This window comes from Oratosquilla oratoria, chromosome 20 (assembly GCF_046742065.1).
Source record: "Oratosquilla oratoria isolate Oo_2021 chromosome 20, ASM4674206v1, whole genome shotgun sequence".
Taxonomy (NCBI): domain Eukaryota; kingdom Metazoa; phylum Arthropoda; class Malacostraca; order Stomatopoda; family Squillidae; genus Oratosquilla; species Oratosquilla oratoria.
The window spans coordinates 2,057,580-2,075,079 of NC_134796.1; the positions used below are offsets into that span (position 1 = coordinate 2,057,580).

At 41.6% G+C, this 17,500-nt stretch overlaps 1 protein-coding gene across 1 annotated transcript in view; it reads left to right on the forward strand.

Moving 5' to 3' along the window:
- The window catches only part of LOC143036028 (uncharacterized), a 177,349-nt gene extending 162,936 nt beyond the window's left edge, over window positions 1–14,413 (forward strand). Inside the window, exons 7-11 of the mRNA XM_076203285.1 lie at window positions 2,310–2,405; window positions 4,526–4,858; window positions 8,605–8,754; window positions 12,297–12,459; window positions 12,919–14,413. Of these exons, the coding sequence (XP_076059400.1) occupies window positions 2,310–2,405; window positions 4,526–4,858; window positions 8,605–8,754; window positions 12,297–12,459; window positions 12,919–14,006 (1,830 nt within the window). The 3' untranslated portion in view covers window positions 14,007–14,413. The remainder of the gene's footprint in view (window positions 1–2,309; window positions 2,406–4,525; window positions 4,859–8,604; window positions 8,755–12,296; window positions 12,460–12,918) is intronic.
- The last annotated feature ends 3,087 nt before the right edge of the window (window positions 14,414–17,500 follow it).

The window sequence follows — 17,500 nt, forward strand, 5'->3', positions numbered from 1 at the left end:
TCAACGGGAGTAGGCTCTTCCCGAAGTAGGAAGACCCAATTTCACCAACCGTGTAGTCAATGGGAGTAGGCTCTTCTCGAAATAAGAAGACCTAATTTCACCAACCGTGTAGTCAATGGGAGTAGGCTCTTCTCGAAGTAAGAAGACCCAATTTCACCAACCGTGTACTCAATGGGAGTAGGCTCTTCTCGAAGTAAGAAGACCCAATTTCACCAACCGTGTAGTCAATGGGGACAGAAGGTAGCATAATTCATTGTTTTTATATATACATTTGGGTAAACAGGTAAGTAGTATATTCTAATAATTGGCAATTAACTGTTTTGTTTACTTACCTGTTTGTGTGTTTTTCTTATTTCAATCTATTTTAACCTCGTTTAGTACCGAAAGGTCACGGCATAGCTTGCCATTGCAATCTATTGCAATGGCAATCGTCTCATCGAAATAATATTTGTTGTCGAAGTTCTGATCCCTTCGCAAAAGAGGCGCCGTGCAGATGAATGCCAGCAACCAGAATCAGATAAAAAGTGGTTCCTGATACGGAAGAGTGAGATCAAGGTCCCAAAGAAATGTTACAAAAATTAATAGAATAAACTGGCAGCAGCCGGTATGATAGAGAAAATGCAACTCGGTGTAAAATGGATTAGATACCAGAAATTCGTCGAAAATGTTGTTTTCCCCTTTCTATTTCATCAGGTGAAAATATTCCTTGTTTTTCCCCAAGAAAGGAAATTGACCATTAAGTTCTGCGACACTGGAGAGAGAATGGACGGAAGGTTATTTCCACTTGACCCTATTGAATCTACTTCTGTATTCCGGAGAGCAGGGTTCTCTGATTGGAATTGTGTCCGTTTTCAAGGCGAGGGAGTGGAATTTATGCCGAGTTTACGAGAACTGCCGCTAGGTGTCCGGACGGGGCAAAATAGAGATGGGTCTTTAGTCCAACGTTTATCTAAAAAACAGGTGCGTTGTTTTCATGTGACTACGGTACAGATCTTAATCTGACTAAAGCCAATTGATTTCCTTCGGATGAGGCAAACCAACAGGACTGAATGAAATTATGAGACTAATATTATGAGACTATCGGTGGTATTCTGAAAAATAGTCTTTCCTTATGTAAATATTTCCTTATATAAATCCTATATAAATCCTTGGAAGTGATTTTTTTTTCAGAATACCACCGTAAGAACCTTACGGTGGCATACTTAAAAAATCTCTCTTTATATAAATCTTTCCTTGTATAAATCTTGTATAAATTCTTGGAAAGGAAAGATTTTTTTTAAGAATACCACCGTATATCATTTCATATTATTTGAGATAGTAAGGAATGCCCTGGATTGCGGTTAAAGCATTTCGAATTATTCGTTAAAGTACGAGAATTGTCAATTCTACTTTGGTTGACGCCAGACCCATGTGAAATCTTTCCCACTAGTAAGTGGTAGAATGACCGCAGTCGTCTTCATAACCTTCTCCTGACTGAAGGTGTCCCACAGAACTCACTGGAATAAATTACCAGGAGCCAGAATTGGAACAAAAGTACACTCCTAGGACGGTAGGGATTCTTCAAGAAAATAAGAAATTACAACTGTACTCATCGAGTTTCATTACGTCGTGAAGTTACGTTGAACGTCGAATGCGATGTCAACAGATCCGCTCGCTACAGTTACCTGTGTCTTGTGTTTAATCTCCGACAGTCTGCTCCTCAATTCTTTGGAACAATATCGCGCTAAAGTAATGGAGTCATAGAGGTAATAAAGGAGATATTTCTGGAGGGTAGCAAAAAGGAGAAATAGTAGAACTTAAATGATCAGCGTTCTTTTTTTGAGTGAAGATTAGTGAGATAGCCCACGGATCTTTACAGGTCATGGTGGGGCTGTAGGTTTCCAGAGAGTGGAAATCGAGGCAATGTTTATTATTACTATATATCATCATATGTGCTGCTGTTCAAACTCACGATTTTTTCTCCCCTCCCTCTTCTCTTTTCTCCGTCTCTCTATCTCCCAACAATTCTCCCTCTTTCTCCTTCATCCTCCATCTCTCTCCATCTATTTTCTCCTACTTCTCTCCAAACCTCGTCCATCTTTTCTTCCAAATTCCCCGTTTCCATTCTTTTATATCACTCAATCACCCCTAATCACATTCCTAAATTTCGTCAAATTTTCTTTCTCTGTTTTCATTCGTATCACCATACTGCCCCGCCTTCGTGTCTCCTTCTCTCCCTTCCTCCAAATCTCCTCTTTATTTTTCTTCCCAATCTCTGCATATCTTTAACTTCTCCTCTTCCCCCTCTCGTCCACCCTTTCTCCTCACAGGTGGTTGGTGATAAAACGTCTAGAGCTTCCAGCGTCGCTTCGCAATACTCCAACATCGTCAAGAACTCCGCTAGATTTACCCTTAATCACCCAAACGTGAGTTAACAAAGGATTACAAAGGCGGAGCATGCCGACAGGAGACCTTTTGGTCCATATCTAGGTCGGATGCGAAAAAAATCATAATGATAATAAAATAATAAATAAAAACCACAATAATGTAAATAACAAATAAATACATAAATAAATGCATAGGTATAATTAGATAATAAACAAACAGGTAAATAGTAAATAATAATAAATTGACATATTACTACAACAACCGACTCAACTCTTCTCAACAGTGAAGATTCCATTGATGCATTCTCGTCCTTTCCAAACGCGGTGTAGTGCCGTCTGCACAGGCAGTACAGTTGCCAGCATTTATAATTGGTACAGCGGTTAGAACGTAAATATTGACGTTATGTATTATTGCTGATATAGCTAACCTAGCCACGCTATGAACGATTAACAGTAAAGGGGTATCACTATTTCATCCTCAATAATCAGAACTTCTCCCCTTGGAGATAACATAGTGTTAAAGAGATGGGGTTAGGTATAACAAAAAAAATAAAGAAAGAATTACAAAAGAGGGATAACATAACTTAAAGATGATCTGAATTCAAGTATGAGTGGAGATTAATCTTCAGCCATAAAAGAATGTCGTGTGACTCTCGTCCACGGGGGTATTATTAAAATCCTTCAAAAATTAATTACATCAGATTCTTAAAGTGAACATCCCATACGGAGTAATGGAGTAGCATTAGCTTATACATACCCTGATGTTACTGTAATATAAATCGTCAAGTCCAATAATTTACAATGATGCTGCACCAGGTATAAATGAAGGTGACTATATAAGCGTCTTGAATAAAGTGTGTATATAATGTCATGTACATGTATGTACATATATATATATATATATATATATATATATATATATATACATATATATATATATGAATATATAATATGTATATATATATATATATATATATATAATTTATATGTATATACATATATATACATACATATATACATATTTATATATATATACACACATACATATATATGTATGTATGTATGTATGAATATATATAAACTTTATATATACATATATGTATATGCAGTATATATATATATATATACATAATATATATATATATATATATGTATATATATGTCGAGACATTCTGATAGGATGACGTAAGTGTAGTAGGAAACACAGGAGTCTTAGCCAGGAATAAACTCGGACTAAGACTCCTGTGTTTCCTACTCCACTTACGTCACACACACACACACACACACACACACACACACACACACACACACACACACACACACACACACACACACACACACACACATATATATATATATATATATATATATATATATATATATATATATATATATACTGTACACACACATATATGTATATATATATATATACATATATATGTATATATATATATATTATATATTATATATATATACATATATATATATATATACAGTATATTTCTCACTTTCTATTTTATTTTATTTCTAAATATTTATTTATTTGTTTATTTTTATATATACACATTTATTGATTCATTTATTTATTTATCATAAATGTTTATTTATTTATTAACTTATTTTTAATTTATTTTTTTATTTTGTTTTTTATGTACTTATTTATTTATTTTATCTTATTTATTTCTTTTTTATTTCTATTCATTTTCTTTTCTTTTTCTTTTTTTGACATCCTTTCCTTTTTCTTTTTGCTTTTCTTTCTGTTTTTTACCTCTCCCACCCTAATTTGATGGAGCGTGAAAATTATGATTTTTGGGAAGTGGAAACGTGATCTTCGTATGAGGTTGTCGCCAATTTAATTATGATTGGATGAGCGGGTGTGGCGCCGAATCAGAAATTCGCGTCCAGCGATGCATTCACGTTTTCTTTTCAGGGCATCACCTTGAGTTGAGAAAACAATTTAATATGTAACTTTGGCATATATAAACAAGCACGACAACTTTTGTTTCCACCAATTTCGTTCCCTGTCGTTTCCTGCAAACTGCATTTAGAGAAAATTTTGTCAAGGGGTGACTTTAGTGTATATTCGATTTTGTCCTTAGTTGTGTTTTAGTTCGTTCTTTGTTCCTAGGTTCTAATTCTCACTCGTTTATTTCATCTAGGGTGGTTCAGAAATGCAAGGGCACAACCCCCGCTTCTGTTCCTGCCCGTGTCACTTCCTCCCAGCTGCCCGAAGCTCTGTCACGTCCGCCACCGCTACCGCCGCCACGCCGACAGCGTCAGATGGAGTTCAGCGAGGCCACAGCATCGGCGTTCAGGTTCAGCGTCTTCCTCGGCGCGACGGAGATGGCAACGAAGACGACGATGAGGAGGAGGAGGAGTTGATCACGACGAAGGCCTACAGGTTATACCTCATCCCGTCCACGAAGGGCCTCCAGGACGCAGGGTTCTTAGGCAAGACCTTCGCCATGCTGACGAGGGCGCTCCTGTCGCAGGTGTGGTTAAAATAGGGAGGTTCTTCAGCTTTTGAAAGCATTGAGATTCGTTTGCCTGTGCACTGTATATTCCAAACTGATGGGGAAGTACGTGTCAAAAACTACCAAATAACTGGCCTAAAGCTCCTAGAGTTTGTTGGGTTTTGTAGTCTACAATCATGTTTCAAAGTGTCATATTGATATTCACTAGCGAATACGCAAACACCCAAACATCATTTACTTGTTACCGTACTTAAACTATTATATTTACAAAAAATCACTTTTGCCTGTGCACTCTTTATTCCAAACTGATGGAGAAGTACGTGTCAAAAACTACCAAATAACTGGCCTATAGTTCTTAGAGTTTGTTAGATTTTAAAGTTTACAATCATGTTTCAAAGTGTCATATTGATATTCACTAGCGAATACTCAAACACCCAAACATTATCCACTTGTTACAGTATTGAAACTATTATATATATAAAAAAATCACTTTTGGTTTAAGGGAACTATTGTATATAGAGATACAACTTCAAAACATGAAGTGTCTAAATGTGAGTGATATATTCACATAGCTCTAACATATCATCGGCCAGGTCTGAATGTCCACAGAAGTAAAACTCCAACGTTCGATATCATTCTTATTTTGATAAATCTCTGCCAAGTTTAACTAAATAGAAAGTACACTTTAAACCCACTATCGGAGAAATGATATCAGAAGTACAGGAAATCCGTATATTTCGACTACTATCTGTAGTCCTCTTCAACAGAATGAAGAGGACTGCAGATAGTAGTCGAAATATACGGATCTCCTGTACCTCTGATATTATTTCTCCGATAGTGGGTTTAAAGTGTACATTTACAAATGTGTTATAAAATTACAGTTTCCTAAATAGAAAGTATTTCTATAGGCAAGTTCTTAGGTGAAAGAATGATATGGACTTTTTCTATCGTCACTTCCTTTCTAGCTTAGATGACATCATTTATGTGACACCCTGCTATTGTGACGACATCTTCTCGTCACTGTCATCGAAATTTGCTACAATTTAATTTCTTCGTAATAGTACTATGTCCCTGACACAGTTTCAGGGATCAATGACATGTATTTGCTAGTAGAAAACCTCCAAGACAAGTGTCAGGGTCACCTTCATTTTCAAAACCACTCAACCCCTTCACCTCTAACTCGCAACCGGCGACTATTCTCTTCTGTTTTCATCAGATGGCAGAGAAGTAGTCCCACATCAACACAACACTTCCATCTTTCTTCTCAGAGAGATGTGTAGTAGGGCCTCTAGGATCATTGCCAGCCACGATGAGGCTGGGGTTTTCAATTAGTGAATATCGATGTGACAGTTATTTATCCAATTTCATGGACAAAAAATACATCTTATCGTAGTACAAGCGCAACACAATGTATGTATATATATATATATATATATATATATATATATATATATATATATATATATATATATATATATATACGTATAAATATATATATATATATATATATATATATGTATATATAAAATATATAATATATATATATATATATATATATATATATGTATATGTATATGTATATGTATATGTATATGTATATGTATATATGTATATGTATATGTATATATGTATATGTATATGTATATGTATATGTATATGTATATGTATATATGTATATGTATATGTATATGTATATGTATATGTATATGTATATGTATATGTATATGTATATGTATATGTATATGTATATGTATATATATCAATATAGAGGGAGGTTTTATTCAGCTTAATCAAATCGATTGGAAGTAACTAAAGAAAACAACTTAGATCATAAGACACAGCAAAAGGATTAAATGCTCTACCCAGACTAAGAGTATCTTTACATAATTTCTGAGGTCGTATATTACGACCCTTGGCCCGAGACGCCCCACACGCTCTCTGAGCCGCGGGACGGTACACACGTTGTATATCTTTCCTACGCTTTAATGGAAGCGTCCCCTGTCCATGGTAACCTTATCGAAACGACGTCGTAAGTTAAGAGAAATTAAGAAATTTGGCCGTAATTGGTTCATTCCTTAGCTTCAAATTCAATTTGGGCAATGTATGATACATACATACATAAGCCAAAAGCCCCGTTCACATCTATAAATAGGAGAGCCGAGGCAGGATTTATCATACATATCACAATAAAATCATCCGTATAATACATGACAGATTTTTATATATCCCAAAGAAGTTACATATATACATATACCAAAGGCTTTTTTCCCTCTTACACGTGAGGTAGCCAAAAAGACAAAGGCATAGAAACCACTCCCACCCATTCCATCCCCTACATACTCCACTCCCCTCCACCCTCTTCCCTCCCCCTCATCTTGGCACCTCCTGGATGACGGGTCATACTTGCATCTTGTCCACAGCCCTGGGTGACATATAAACAGTGTGCAAGGTGACATCACCTTTGCCCTGTGTGTTCGGAACCGAATTCAGGTCCGAACAAGGGGACTGCGAAGAGAAGTGTCGACAGCAAATCAGTCAGGGCAGGATTGTCACTGTTATGGAAGACATAAAACCCAACACGTGTTAACCAATTCGTAAGGCTTGCATACAAAAGTCAGTACCCTCAAGGCCTGTTGTCGTGAACTTTTACCACGGTAATCCTGTCGGAAACTCTATCTACAATTATTTCTCTCTTTCCCACATTACATCTCCCTCCCTCCCCCTCTCTTTCCCTTTCCCTTTCTCTCTCTCTCTCTCTCTTTCTTTCTATCTCTCTTTTTCTCTCCCTTTCTCTTTCTCTTTCTCTTTCTCTTTCTCACTCTTTCTCACTCTGTCTCTCTCTCTCACTCTCTCTCTCTTTCTCTCTCTTTTTCACTCTTTCTCACACCTCTCTCTTTCTCACACTTCCCCTTTCTTTCTCACACCTCTCTCTTTCTCACACTTCCCCTTTCTTTCTCACACTTTCTGTCCCTCTCTCTCTCTCTCTCTCTCTCTCTCTCTCTCTCTCTCTCTCTCTCTCTCTCTCTCTCTCTCTCTCTCTCTCTCTCTCTCTCTCTCTCTCTCTCTCTCTCTCTCTCTCTCTCTCTCTCTCTCTCTCTCTCTCTCTCTCTCTCTCTCTCTCTCTCTCTCTCTCTCTCTCTCTCTCTCTCTCTCTCTCTCTTCATGATGTTGTCATTCATTACTCACATTGCCATTTACCTCCATCCACCTAAATCATCAAATTTCTGTCACTTCTCCAACGTCTGGGCTTCGGGGTCGTGACGGCAACGTGAAGGTTGAACGAAGCGGAAGGAGAATGGTGTGTGCGGCTATGTACGGCCAAGACGCGTATTCCCAGTACTTAACAAGTTCACCAATTACTCCTTTATTGACATCACTCTTTTGCGACTCGCCCCAAACAGCTCGAGTTGGTGATCACGGTAGAGACGATGTGTGATGAGAAACGAGCGAGATACCGCCGAAACGTCCGCTCGTTCTTTCCTTACCCCCTTTTATCAACAGACTGAATAATAAGCCTCTCTTTATCAACAGAATGACTAGTAAGCCTCTCTTTATCACCAGACTGACTAGTAAGCTTCTCTTTATCAACAGACTGACTAGTAAGCCTCTCTTTATCAACAGACTGACTAGTAAGCCTCTCTTTATCAACAGACTGACTAGTAAGCCTCTCTTTATCAACAGACTGACTAGTAAGCCTCCCTTTATCAACAGACTAACTAGTAATTCCTTTTATGACATCTGGTGACTTTTTCTTTTTCCAACAGCTAGGGTTGGCGATCGTGGTTGTGGCGTGGTGGGTCGTGGGCGCCGTGGTCCTGGCAGCCGTCGAAGGTCCGCCCGAAAGAACCACGAGGGAGAACATGGCCGCCTTCAGGAACGACCTTGTCATCGAACTGGCCACCGAACTCAGGCAGGTAGGTTGGACCGCGTCGAGATAGAACGCTTTAGGAGTAACACTTCTTCAGCCTCCCAACCCTTCAGGTTTTCTCCTTCAGAGTACATACATATACCAAAGGCTTTTCCCCCTTACACTGGGGGTAGCCAAAAAGAAAAAGGCATAGAAACCACTCCCACCCATTCCATTTCCTATATATTCCACTCCCCTCTACCCTTCTCCCTCCCTCTTATCTTGGCACCTCCTGGATGACGGGTCATCCCTGCATCCTGTCCACTTGCCCTGGGTCAGAAGCAGTGTCGCAAGACACAGCACATCCACAGCAAGGCCGCTTCATAAATTCGGCGACCCCCCCCCTCTCCGTCCCTTCAGAGTAAAATACTTAATTGGTGACACTGTCCTTTGATGGCTTAATCCAGATCTCTGTAAGGTAACAATTTGATGGCGAGGTCTTTATCAATGTCTCGCTTGTGAGAACTTTTCCTAAAGAGCTTTGTCATCACACGTTATATCCTTTGCCATGTTTGTCGGCAGCTGATGTCTTCAAATATATTTTTCTTTAATATTTCAGCGCTCAAAGGTCCTCTCTAAAATGAATAAAATCGTCTGATGTGTATTAGAACGAATTCATAGGGATACTGGGCACGCTCGTGTGTGTGTGTGTGTGTGTGTGTGTGTGTGTGTGTGTGTGTGTGTGTGTGTGTGTGTGTGTGTGTGTGTGTGTGTGTGTGTGTGTGTGTGTGTGTGTGTGTGTGTGTGTGTGTATGTGTGTGTATGCTGTGTGTGTGTGTGTGTGTGTGTGTGTGTGTGTGTGTGTGTGTGTGTGTGTGTGTGTGTGTGTGTGTGTGTGTGTGTGTGTGTGTGTGTGTGTGTCGTGTGTGTGTGTGTGTGTGTGTGTGTGTGTGTGTGTGTGTGTGTGTGTGTGTGTGTGTGTGTGTGAGTGTGTGTGTGTGTGTGTGTGTGTGTGTGTGTGTGTGTGTGTATGTGTGTGTGTGTGTGTGTATGTGTGTGTATGCGTGCGTGCGTGCGTGCGTGTGTGCGTGTGTGTGTGTGTGTGTGTGTATGTGTGTGTGTGTGTGTGTGTGTGTGTGTGTGTGTGTGTGTGTGTGTGTGTGTGTGTGTGTGTGTGTGTGTGTGTGTGTGTGTGTGTGTGTGTGTGTGAGTGTCTGTGTGTGTGTGTGTGTGTGTGTGTGTGTGTGTGTGTGTGTGTGTGTGTGTGTGTGTGTGTGTGTGTGTGTGTGTGTGTGTGTGTGTGTGTGTGTGTGTGTGTGTGTGTGTGTGTGTGTGTGTGTGTGTGTGTGTGTGTGTGTGTGTGTGTGTGTGTGTGTGTGTGTGTGTGTGCGGCGCGTGTGTATGTACGTGTTTGTGTCTGTCTGTGTATCTTTCTGTCTGTGCTTATATCTCTTCTTTACTGTCATCCCATTTGTCTGTATGTCTTTCTGTCTGTCTTCTATCTTTCTGCTTGTGAATTTACCTGTTTGTCTGTGTCTGTCGGTCTGTTTGTCTGTCTGCCTGTCTCCCTGTAACCTTACCTTTCTATTTGTCTGTATATTTGTCTGTATCTTTGTTTATTCTGTTTCCTTGCCTCTGTGTGTCTCTACTTAACATCTTGTCTGTCAAGCTGTCTGTATATCTGTATGTCTGACTGCCTGCCTACTTTTCTGTCTGTCTGTCTATCTATGCCTTTGCCTGGCTGACTGGCTGGTTGTCTGGCTGTTTGTCTGTATCTTTGCCCCCCTGTGATTCTTTTCGGTCTTTAGTCTTGTCTGTCTGTCTGTTTTTCTGTCTGCATATTTTTCTGTCTGTCTGTGCCTTTGTCTTTTTATTTTGCTTATTTTTCTGTCCGTCTGTCTGTCTGTCCTTCCGTTCGTCCATCCGTCCATCTATCCGTCTACCTGTCTGTCAGACAGATAGACAGTCTATCTGTCTCTGTCTGTCTGTTCGTTTATCTATCTGTACGTCTACCTGTCCATCTATCTGTCGGTTTATCTCTCAGTCAGACAGACAGACTGTCTCTATATTTCTGTCTGTCTGTTCGTCTGTCTGTTGGTCTGTCTGTTGGTCTGTGCCTGTTCGTCTGTCTGTTCGTCTCTCTATCTGTTCGCCTATCTATCTGTTCGTCTGCCTGTGTTCGTCTGCGTGTCTGTGTTCGTCTGTCTGTCTGTCTGTGTTCGTATGTCTGTCTATTTGTATGTCTGTCTGTCTGTCTGTCTGTCTGTCTGTCTGTTTGTCTGTCTGTCTGTCTGTCTGTCTGTCTGTCTGTCTGTCTGTCTGTCTGTCTGTCTGTCTGTCTGTCTGTCTGTCTGTCTGTCTGTGCTCGTCTGTTCGTCTGTCTATCTGTCTTTCGTCTATCTGTCTGTTCCTTTGTCTATATGTCTGTTCGTCTATCTATCTGTTCGTCTGTCTATCTGTTCGTCTGTTTATCCGTTCGTCTGTCACCTGCTTTTCTATCTGTTCGTCTATCTGTCTGTTCGTCTGTCTGTCCGTCTGTTTATCTATTCGTCTATCTGTCTGTTCGTCTGTTCGTCTATCTGTCTGTTCGTCTGTCTATCTGTCTGTCTATCTGTTCGTCTGCCTATCTGTTCTTCTGTCTATGTCCGTCTGTTCTTTTGTCTGTCTATCTGTCTGTTCGTCTATCTGTCCGTTCGTCGGTTCGTCTGTTTGTTTGTCTGTTTACCCGTCTGTTCCTCTGTCTATATGTCTGTTCGTCTGTCTATCTGTTTGTTCGTCTGTCTCTTCGTCTATCTGTTTGTTCGTCTGTTTGTCTGTTCGTCTGTTCGTCCCTGTCTGTTCATCTGTTCGTTTCTGTCTATTTGCCTGCTCGTCCCTGTCAGTTTGTCCCTGTCTTTTCGTCTGTTCGTCTGTCTGTCTATTCGTCTGTCCATCTGTATCTGTGTGTATGTACGTTTTTTTACTGTCTGTCTGTCTGTCTGTCTGTCTGTCTGTCTGTTTGTCTGTCTGTCTGTCTGTCTGTCTGTCTGTCTGTCCGTCTGTCTGCTTGGCTGCCCGTCTGTCTGCCTATCTGCCAGTCTGTCTATATCTGTCTGCCTGCCTGTCTCTACCTGTCTATTTGTCCATCTTTCTGTCTGTCTGTGCCTTTGCGTGACTGTCTACCTGTCTGCTTCTTTGTGTGTGCCTGTGACTGTCTTACTGTTTATGTCTGTCTTCCTATACCTCGCATATCTACATGTCATTCAGTCTATGTGTCTGTGTATTTACCTGTCTGGTAATCTCTCTGTCCAACTGTCTGCCCATCTGTCTGTTATCCTGTCTTTAAAGGGCCATTTACACGGTCAAACAGTTTGACAAACGCGGTTTGTCAGACAAGTGTTTGAAGTGATGTTTGACCGTGTGAATGGAGCATTTGATCGTCAAACACGTTTGTCGAACGTGTTTGGCAACCAAATACCCTATTCACACGGTCAAACATCACTTCAAACACATGTTTGACAAACCGGGTTTGTCAAACCGTTTGGCCGTCTAAATGCCCCTTAAGCCTACAAGCACCCCACGCCAATTCCAATGACGTCTTACCCACTTTCTCTTCTTCTTCTTCGGCAGGTTCGACCCTACGATTGGGTATGGCGGGCAAAGATCGAAGCTTACATGGAACGCCTGGAGGCCAAGGTCCTGGAGGCGGCTAGGGCCGGTTACGTGTCCAGGGCACCGACGTGGACCCTAACGGGAGCCCTCCTCTACTCCGCTTCCTTAACTACTCTTATTGGTAGGACTTGGAGAGGAATTGAACTGGAGATTGGAAGAGGAGATTGGAGAGGGGGAGAAAGAAAAGGGGAAGAAGACAGAGAAAGGACTGGAAAATGGAAAAAGGAAGAGGAAAGGGTAACGGGAGAAAGGGGATGGAGTTCGAAGAAAGAAAAGGGAAAGAGGAAGAGGGAGACGGGGAAAGGGATAGAGAGAAAATCGATTGACGTTAGACTAAACAAAATTTGCAAAAGGGCAATGGGCCTTAATGTGTTAACCGAGACTTTCTTAATCCTTTACTACTGAACAAATTCTTCTGGCGGTAACCAGAAGTTACAAGCGACGGGTTAGTTGAATATGTTTTAACTCTTAAGCATCCAGAAGGACACACGCTGAATTAGATTGTATTACCTGAACAGAATATTTGATAGAGGTCAATGGTCTTTTAATAGGTCAAATATTATATCTTTCTTTCCATCAGGTCCAGGCGGAATGGTGGTCCGAACAGGCTTCTCCAGAGTCTTCACGGTCCTCTTCACGGTGGTGGGCGCTCCATTGGTCCTCCTAGTGGTCCTCAGCGCCGCGAGGACCTTCCGCCTCGGTCTAGGGCGCCTCTGGTCGTGGCGTTGCGGTTGTGGCAAGGGCGGCTGTGGACGTGTGTTCGACACGCACCCCCGTCAGTACACGGACAGAGCTGAATCAGCCATCAGCACCTTGGAACCGTCGTCCATCCCTCCACCTCCGCCACCTCCAGAGTCCTCCGAGGAGGTCCGGCGGGAACACCAGCGGTCCCTCAGCCAGGGGGCCTACAGCCTCCCAGACACTTTCTCCCCGAGACTCGACTCCAAATCGTCTTCCTTCGGCGGCGCCCCAGCCAGTAGCGCCTCCGCCAGTTCGAGCAACCGCGTCACTCCAGCGCAGGGCTCCCTGACGCAGACCAAACGAGTTCCTGATATGGATGCCACGTTGCGGGACCACAAGAGGGGTAGAGGGCGCCACCGAACCCCGAGCAGCAGCGCCGGGTCCTCCACTTCGCCGGAGATGTACGGGAGTGACGAGAACGGCAACGCCAGGGGCGGCAACAGGCGAAGAAGGAGGCAGACGGGCCTCAACGGCCACCGTCCGCCCGAAGACCAGCAGCCGCAGCAGCAGGAGGAGCAGCTCCAGATCCAGAACATTCGTCCTCCGGAGGGTTCCATCCCAATAGACAGAAGCCTCTTCCCTAAGATCATATACTGCCGGAATGCCGCCCGGATACCCTGGTACTTCTACTTTGCGATACTCGTTCTGTACATCCTGCTAGGATTCATCATCTTCGCCCCGATCCTCCGCTGGGATGTGGCCACGGCCATATACGTCCTCTTGAGTACTTTTTTGACCACTGACCACAGTTGCCTCGGGGACAGACTGTGGGTGGGCGTGAACAAGATGGTTATTCCGTACATCATATACATGTTCTTCGGTGTCATAGTGTTCCTGGCCTTCCTCCTGAGCGTGTGGTCGCGGATCACCAAAGGACTCGTCAACGTCGGAAAGTACCTCCGCGTGGTTGAACCGGTGTACAGATGATGGTCGAGTTGGGCTTTCCTTGAACACACGTCGTTTGCATTTCTTGATTATTAAAGTTCTATTGGTGCCAAAAACGTATCGTCTCTTATTCTTGCTCCCTGATTTTGTATTTTAGTTCTGAAGAGTGAAAGTGATAAGCTGAGCCACGGAACACTGACTCACCTGCAGGTTTGTTCATTCTTTATGTATTCATGTTTATGTGTATGCCAAACATATCCAGTATAAGGACATCTACTGCCAAATGGGATAGCGGAAGTACATTTATATATGCATTCCATTATCTCTTTTCACCAAACGAGGTTTAGGTCCAAACAGAACTGTCACAAGGGGGTCCGCCTTATGCTCGGAGGAATTTGTCAGAAGGTCTATTAGTCAGAATCTTTTTTAAATGTTAATTATGGTATAATTTAAATGAAAAGTACTGCCGTAATTAACAGAACTTTAGGTTAGATTAGGTTAGTATATTTCATGAAGTATATTTTAAATATTTAATTCTTCTTATAAGGTATATTTAGATGATATATATTTTATCATTCAAATGGCGTTCAGAGTGTACAATAAGCTAGCACATTATATTCATATATAGAAAGTGGTTCAATGAAATCAGAAAATATCTATGTTCTGCTTGGAATTTCAACTTACTCAACTACCCTTTATCATGTATTCCTAGGGCTGAGAGCAAAAATTTTCCTCTTTTTTTTTTTTTTTTACAATTTATCTTGCCATTTTTCTGGCTAGCGGGCCCCTCCGACTGTAGTGGGCTTTCTGATTACTGGGTCTCCTGACCAGTGAGCCTTCCGACTTGTGGCGATGCAACTGTGGGAAGAGAAAGAGGTTTTGGTGAGTTCGTATCCTTTATTGTAAGGTACGAGTGAACTGGTTTTACATGCGGCAGGAGCCGATATATATACCGCGTGGGTAGTCACCCGTGGTGCGTAATTACATAATTGCACTGGATTAGGTTAGGTCGGGTCAAGCAGGGTCGCACTGTCAGAGAAGCGTCAGGTCGTGGGCGACATGACGCGCGTTCCATGCCACGTGGTTATCGTGGTGTGTATAGACTACAGGAACTTCTGAGTATGGGGCTGGGCCCGTCACCAAAAGTTACAGCGCATTCACATACAAAAATCGGTCTTATTAAAAAAAAAAAATAAGGCAGCATTGCGCACATCATATCTCCTCTCCTCATGCAACCTTACATACCTGTCTCATTCTCATGACTAGAACAGTGACTGAATTTGGTCTTGTAGTTCTGAAAGCCTTATATTTTTTTACTCTTGCGCACATACATACACATGCGCGTGCACGCACACACATGCACACACATACATATAGTACATACGAACAAACAAGGACACACGCGCGCGCACATCCCCCCACACACATGTACGCACACACACACACACACACACACATACATGTACGCATACCACACATGCACATATACATACAAACATATACAGACACATACATGCGCATGCGCACACACACACATATATACACACACACAGGTGGAGGCACATGTACAAAGTTTATGTAGTGTGTTTGAATTTTGTGAGGGACCATTGAACGGGACCAACAAATGGCCATCTCCCTTCTGCCCTTCTTCAAAGCCCATCAACAATTTCACCTGCATGTGGAGGTGTAGCCCTGAATGGGGGACACTCACGGCGGTATTCTTAAAAAATTATTTCCTTGTATAAATCTTAAATAAACTCTTGGAAGCGAAAGACTTTTTTTTTTTAAGAATACCACCGTAAGAATCTTACGGTAATATTCTTTAAAAAAAATCCTTATATAAATCTTGCCTTATATAAATCTTATATAAATTCTTGGAAGGGAAAGACTTTTTTAAGAATATCACCGTAAGATTCTTACGGTAGTACTCTTAAAAAAATCTTTCCTTATATAAATCTTTCCTTCTATAAATCTTATATAAATTCTTGGATTGGAAAACACTTTTTTTAAGAATACCACCGTAAGAATCTTACGGTAATATTCTTTAAAAAAAATCTTTCTTTGTATAAATCTTATATAAATTCTTGTAAGGGAAATAATTTTTTTCAAGAATACCACAGTGAGTCTCCAGATAGGGGGTAAGTTCTCCTTCCATCAACTTCAACTGTGTTTCCTCTATATTTCCAAATAAGGAGACCTCACATCCAGCTGCCACTCTTCTCCTACTACTATAAACTGGTGACAGATGCAGTCTCAGGCTAATACACGCACGAACACATAAAGACAATTTTTGCAACAAAAAATGAAGAGTCTGCATCCGTGGCAAAGCCGTTGCCTTTGCCCTATATGCTCGGACAGCCAGGGTAAGTGACAGTTACTGCCGGACGTTGCATTCCGTGTAAATTGGATGTAAAAGAAAACGGAGGCAGTTGGTATCAAAATCGATTTATTTGGTTCTGAGGTTGTTGGTATCAAAATCGATTTATTCAGACCCTATCTGGCTCTCAGGTTGTCCCTCCTCCCTTCGACTAGCGAAATGGTTTAAGTAACTTTTGGAAACAGAGAATCAGACACGTAATGATAAACTGCTCCTATTCATCTCCTTCCCCTTTTCCTCACCCTCACATCCCCTTCCCTAAGCTTTTTCCTCCTTCCCTTTCTTTTCCCTACTACTACTTTGATCACTCTTTTTCATAATCATCCTCTTCATTTTTCTAATACTCAGTCCTCCATTCTCTTTTTTTGTCTAACCTAACCTAACCTAACCTAACTTAAACCTAACCTAACCTAACTTAAAACTAACCTAACCTAACTTAAACCTAGCCTAACCTAACCTACTTAAACCTAACCTAACCTAACCTAACCTAACCTAACCCAGTCCTCCATTCTCTTTCCCTCTCCTAACCTAACCTAACCTTACCTAACCTAACCCAACCTAACCTAATCTAACCTAACCTAACCTAACCTAACCCAGTCCTCCATTCTCTTCCCCTCCCCTACCTTCCCTTCCACTCCACTCCCCTCTCTTCCTCTCCCCTCTCATTCTCCTCCCACTCTCCTCTCTACCCTCCTCTAATTTCTCTTTTTCTCCCTTTTTTCTTTTCCTCCTCCCCTCCTCTACCTTCCCCTATTCTCCCTTTTCCTGTCTGCCTTCCTCTCCTTCCTATCTCCTCCTCTTTCCTCTCTTCTTCCTTTTCCTCCTTTTCTCCTCCTCTTCCTCCCTCCTTCTCCATCTTTCTTTTTATGTATTTCTTCCTCCTCTTCCTCCCTCCTCCTCCTTCTTCCTTTTCATGTAATTCCTTCTCCTCTTCCTCCCTCCTCTTCCTTCTTCCTTTTTATGTAATTCCTCCTCCTCTTCCTCCCTCCTCCTCCTTCTTCCTTTCTATATAATTCCTCCTCCTCTTCCTCCCTCCTCCTCCTTCTTCCTTTTCATGTAATTCCTTCTCCTCCTCCTTCTTCCTTTTCACGTAATTCCTCCTCCTCTTCCTCCCTCCTCCTCCTTCTTTCTTTTCATGTAATTCCCCCTCCTCTTCCTC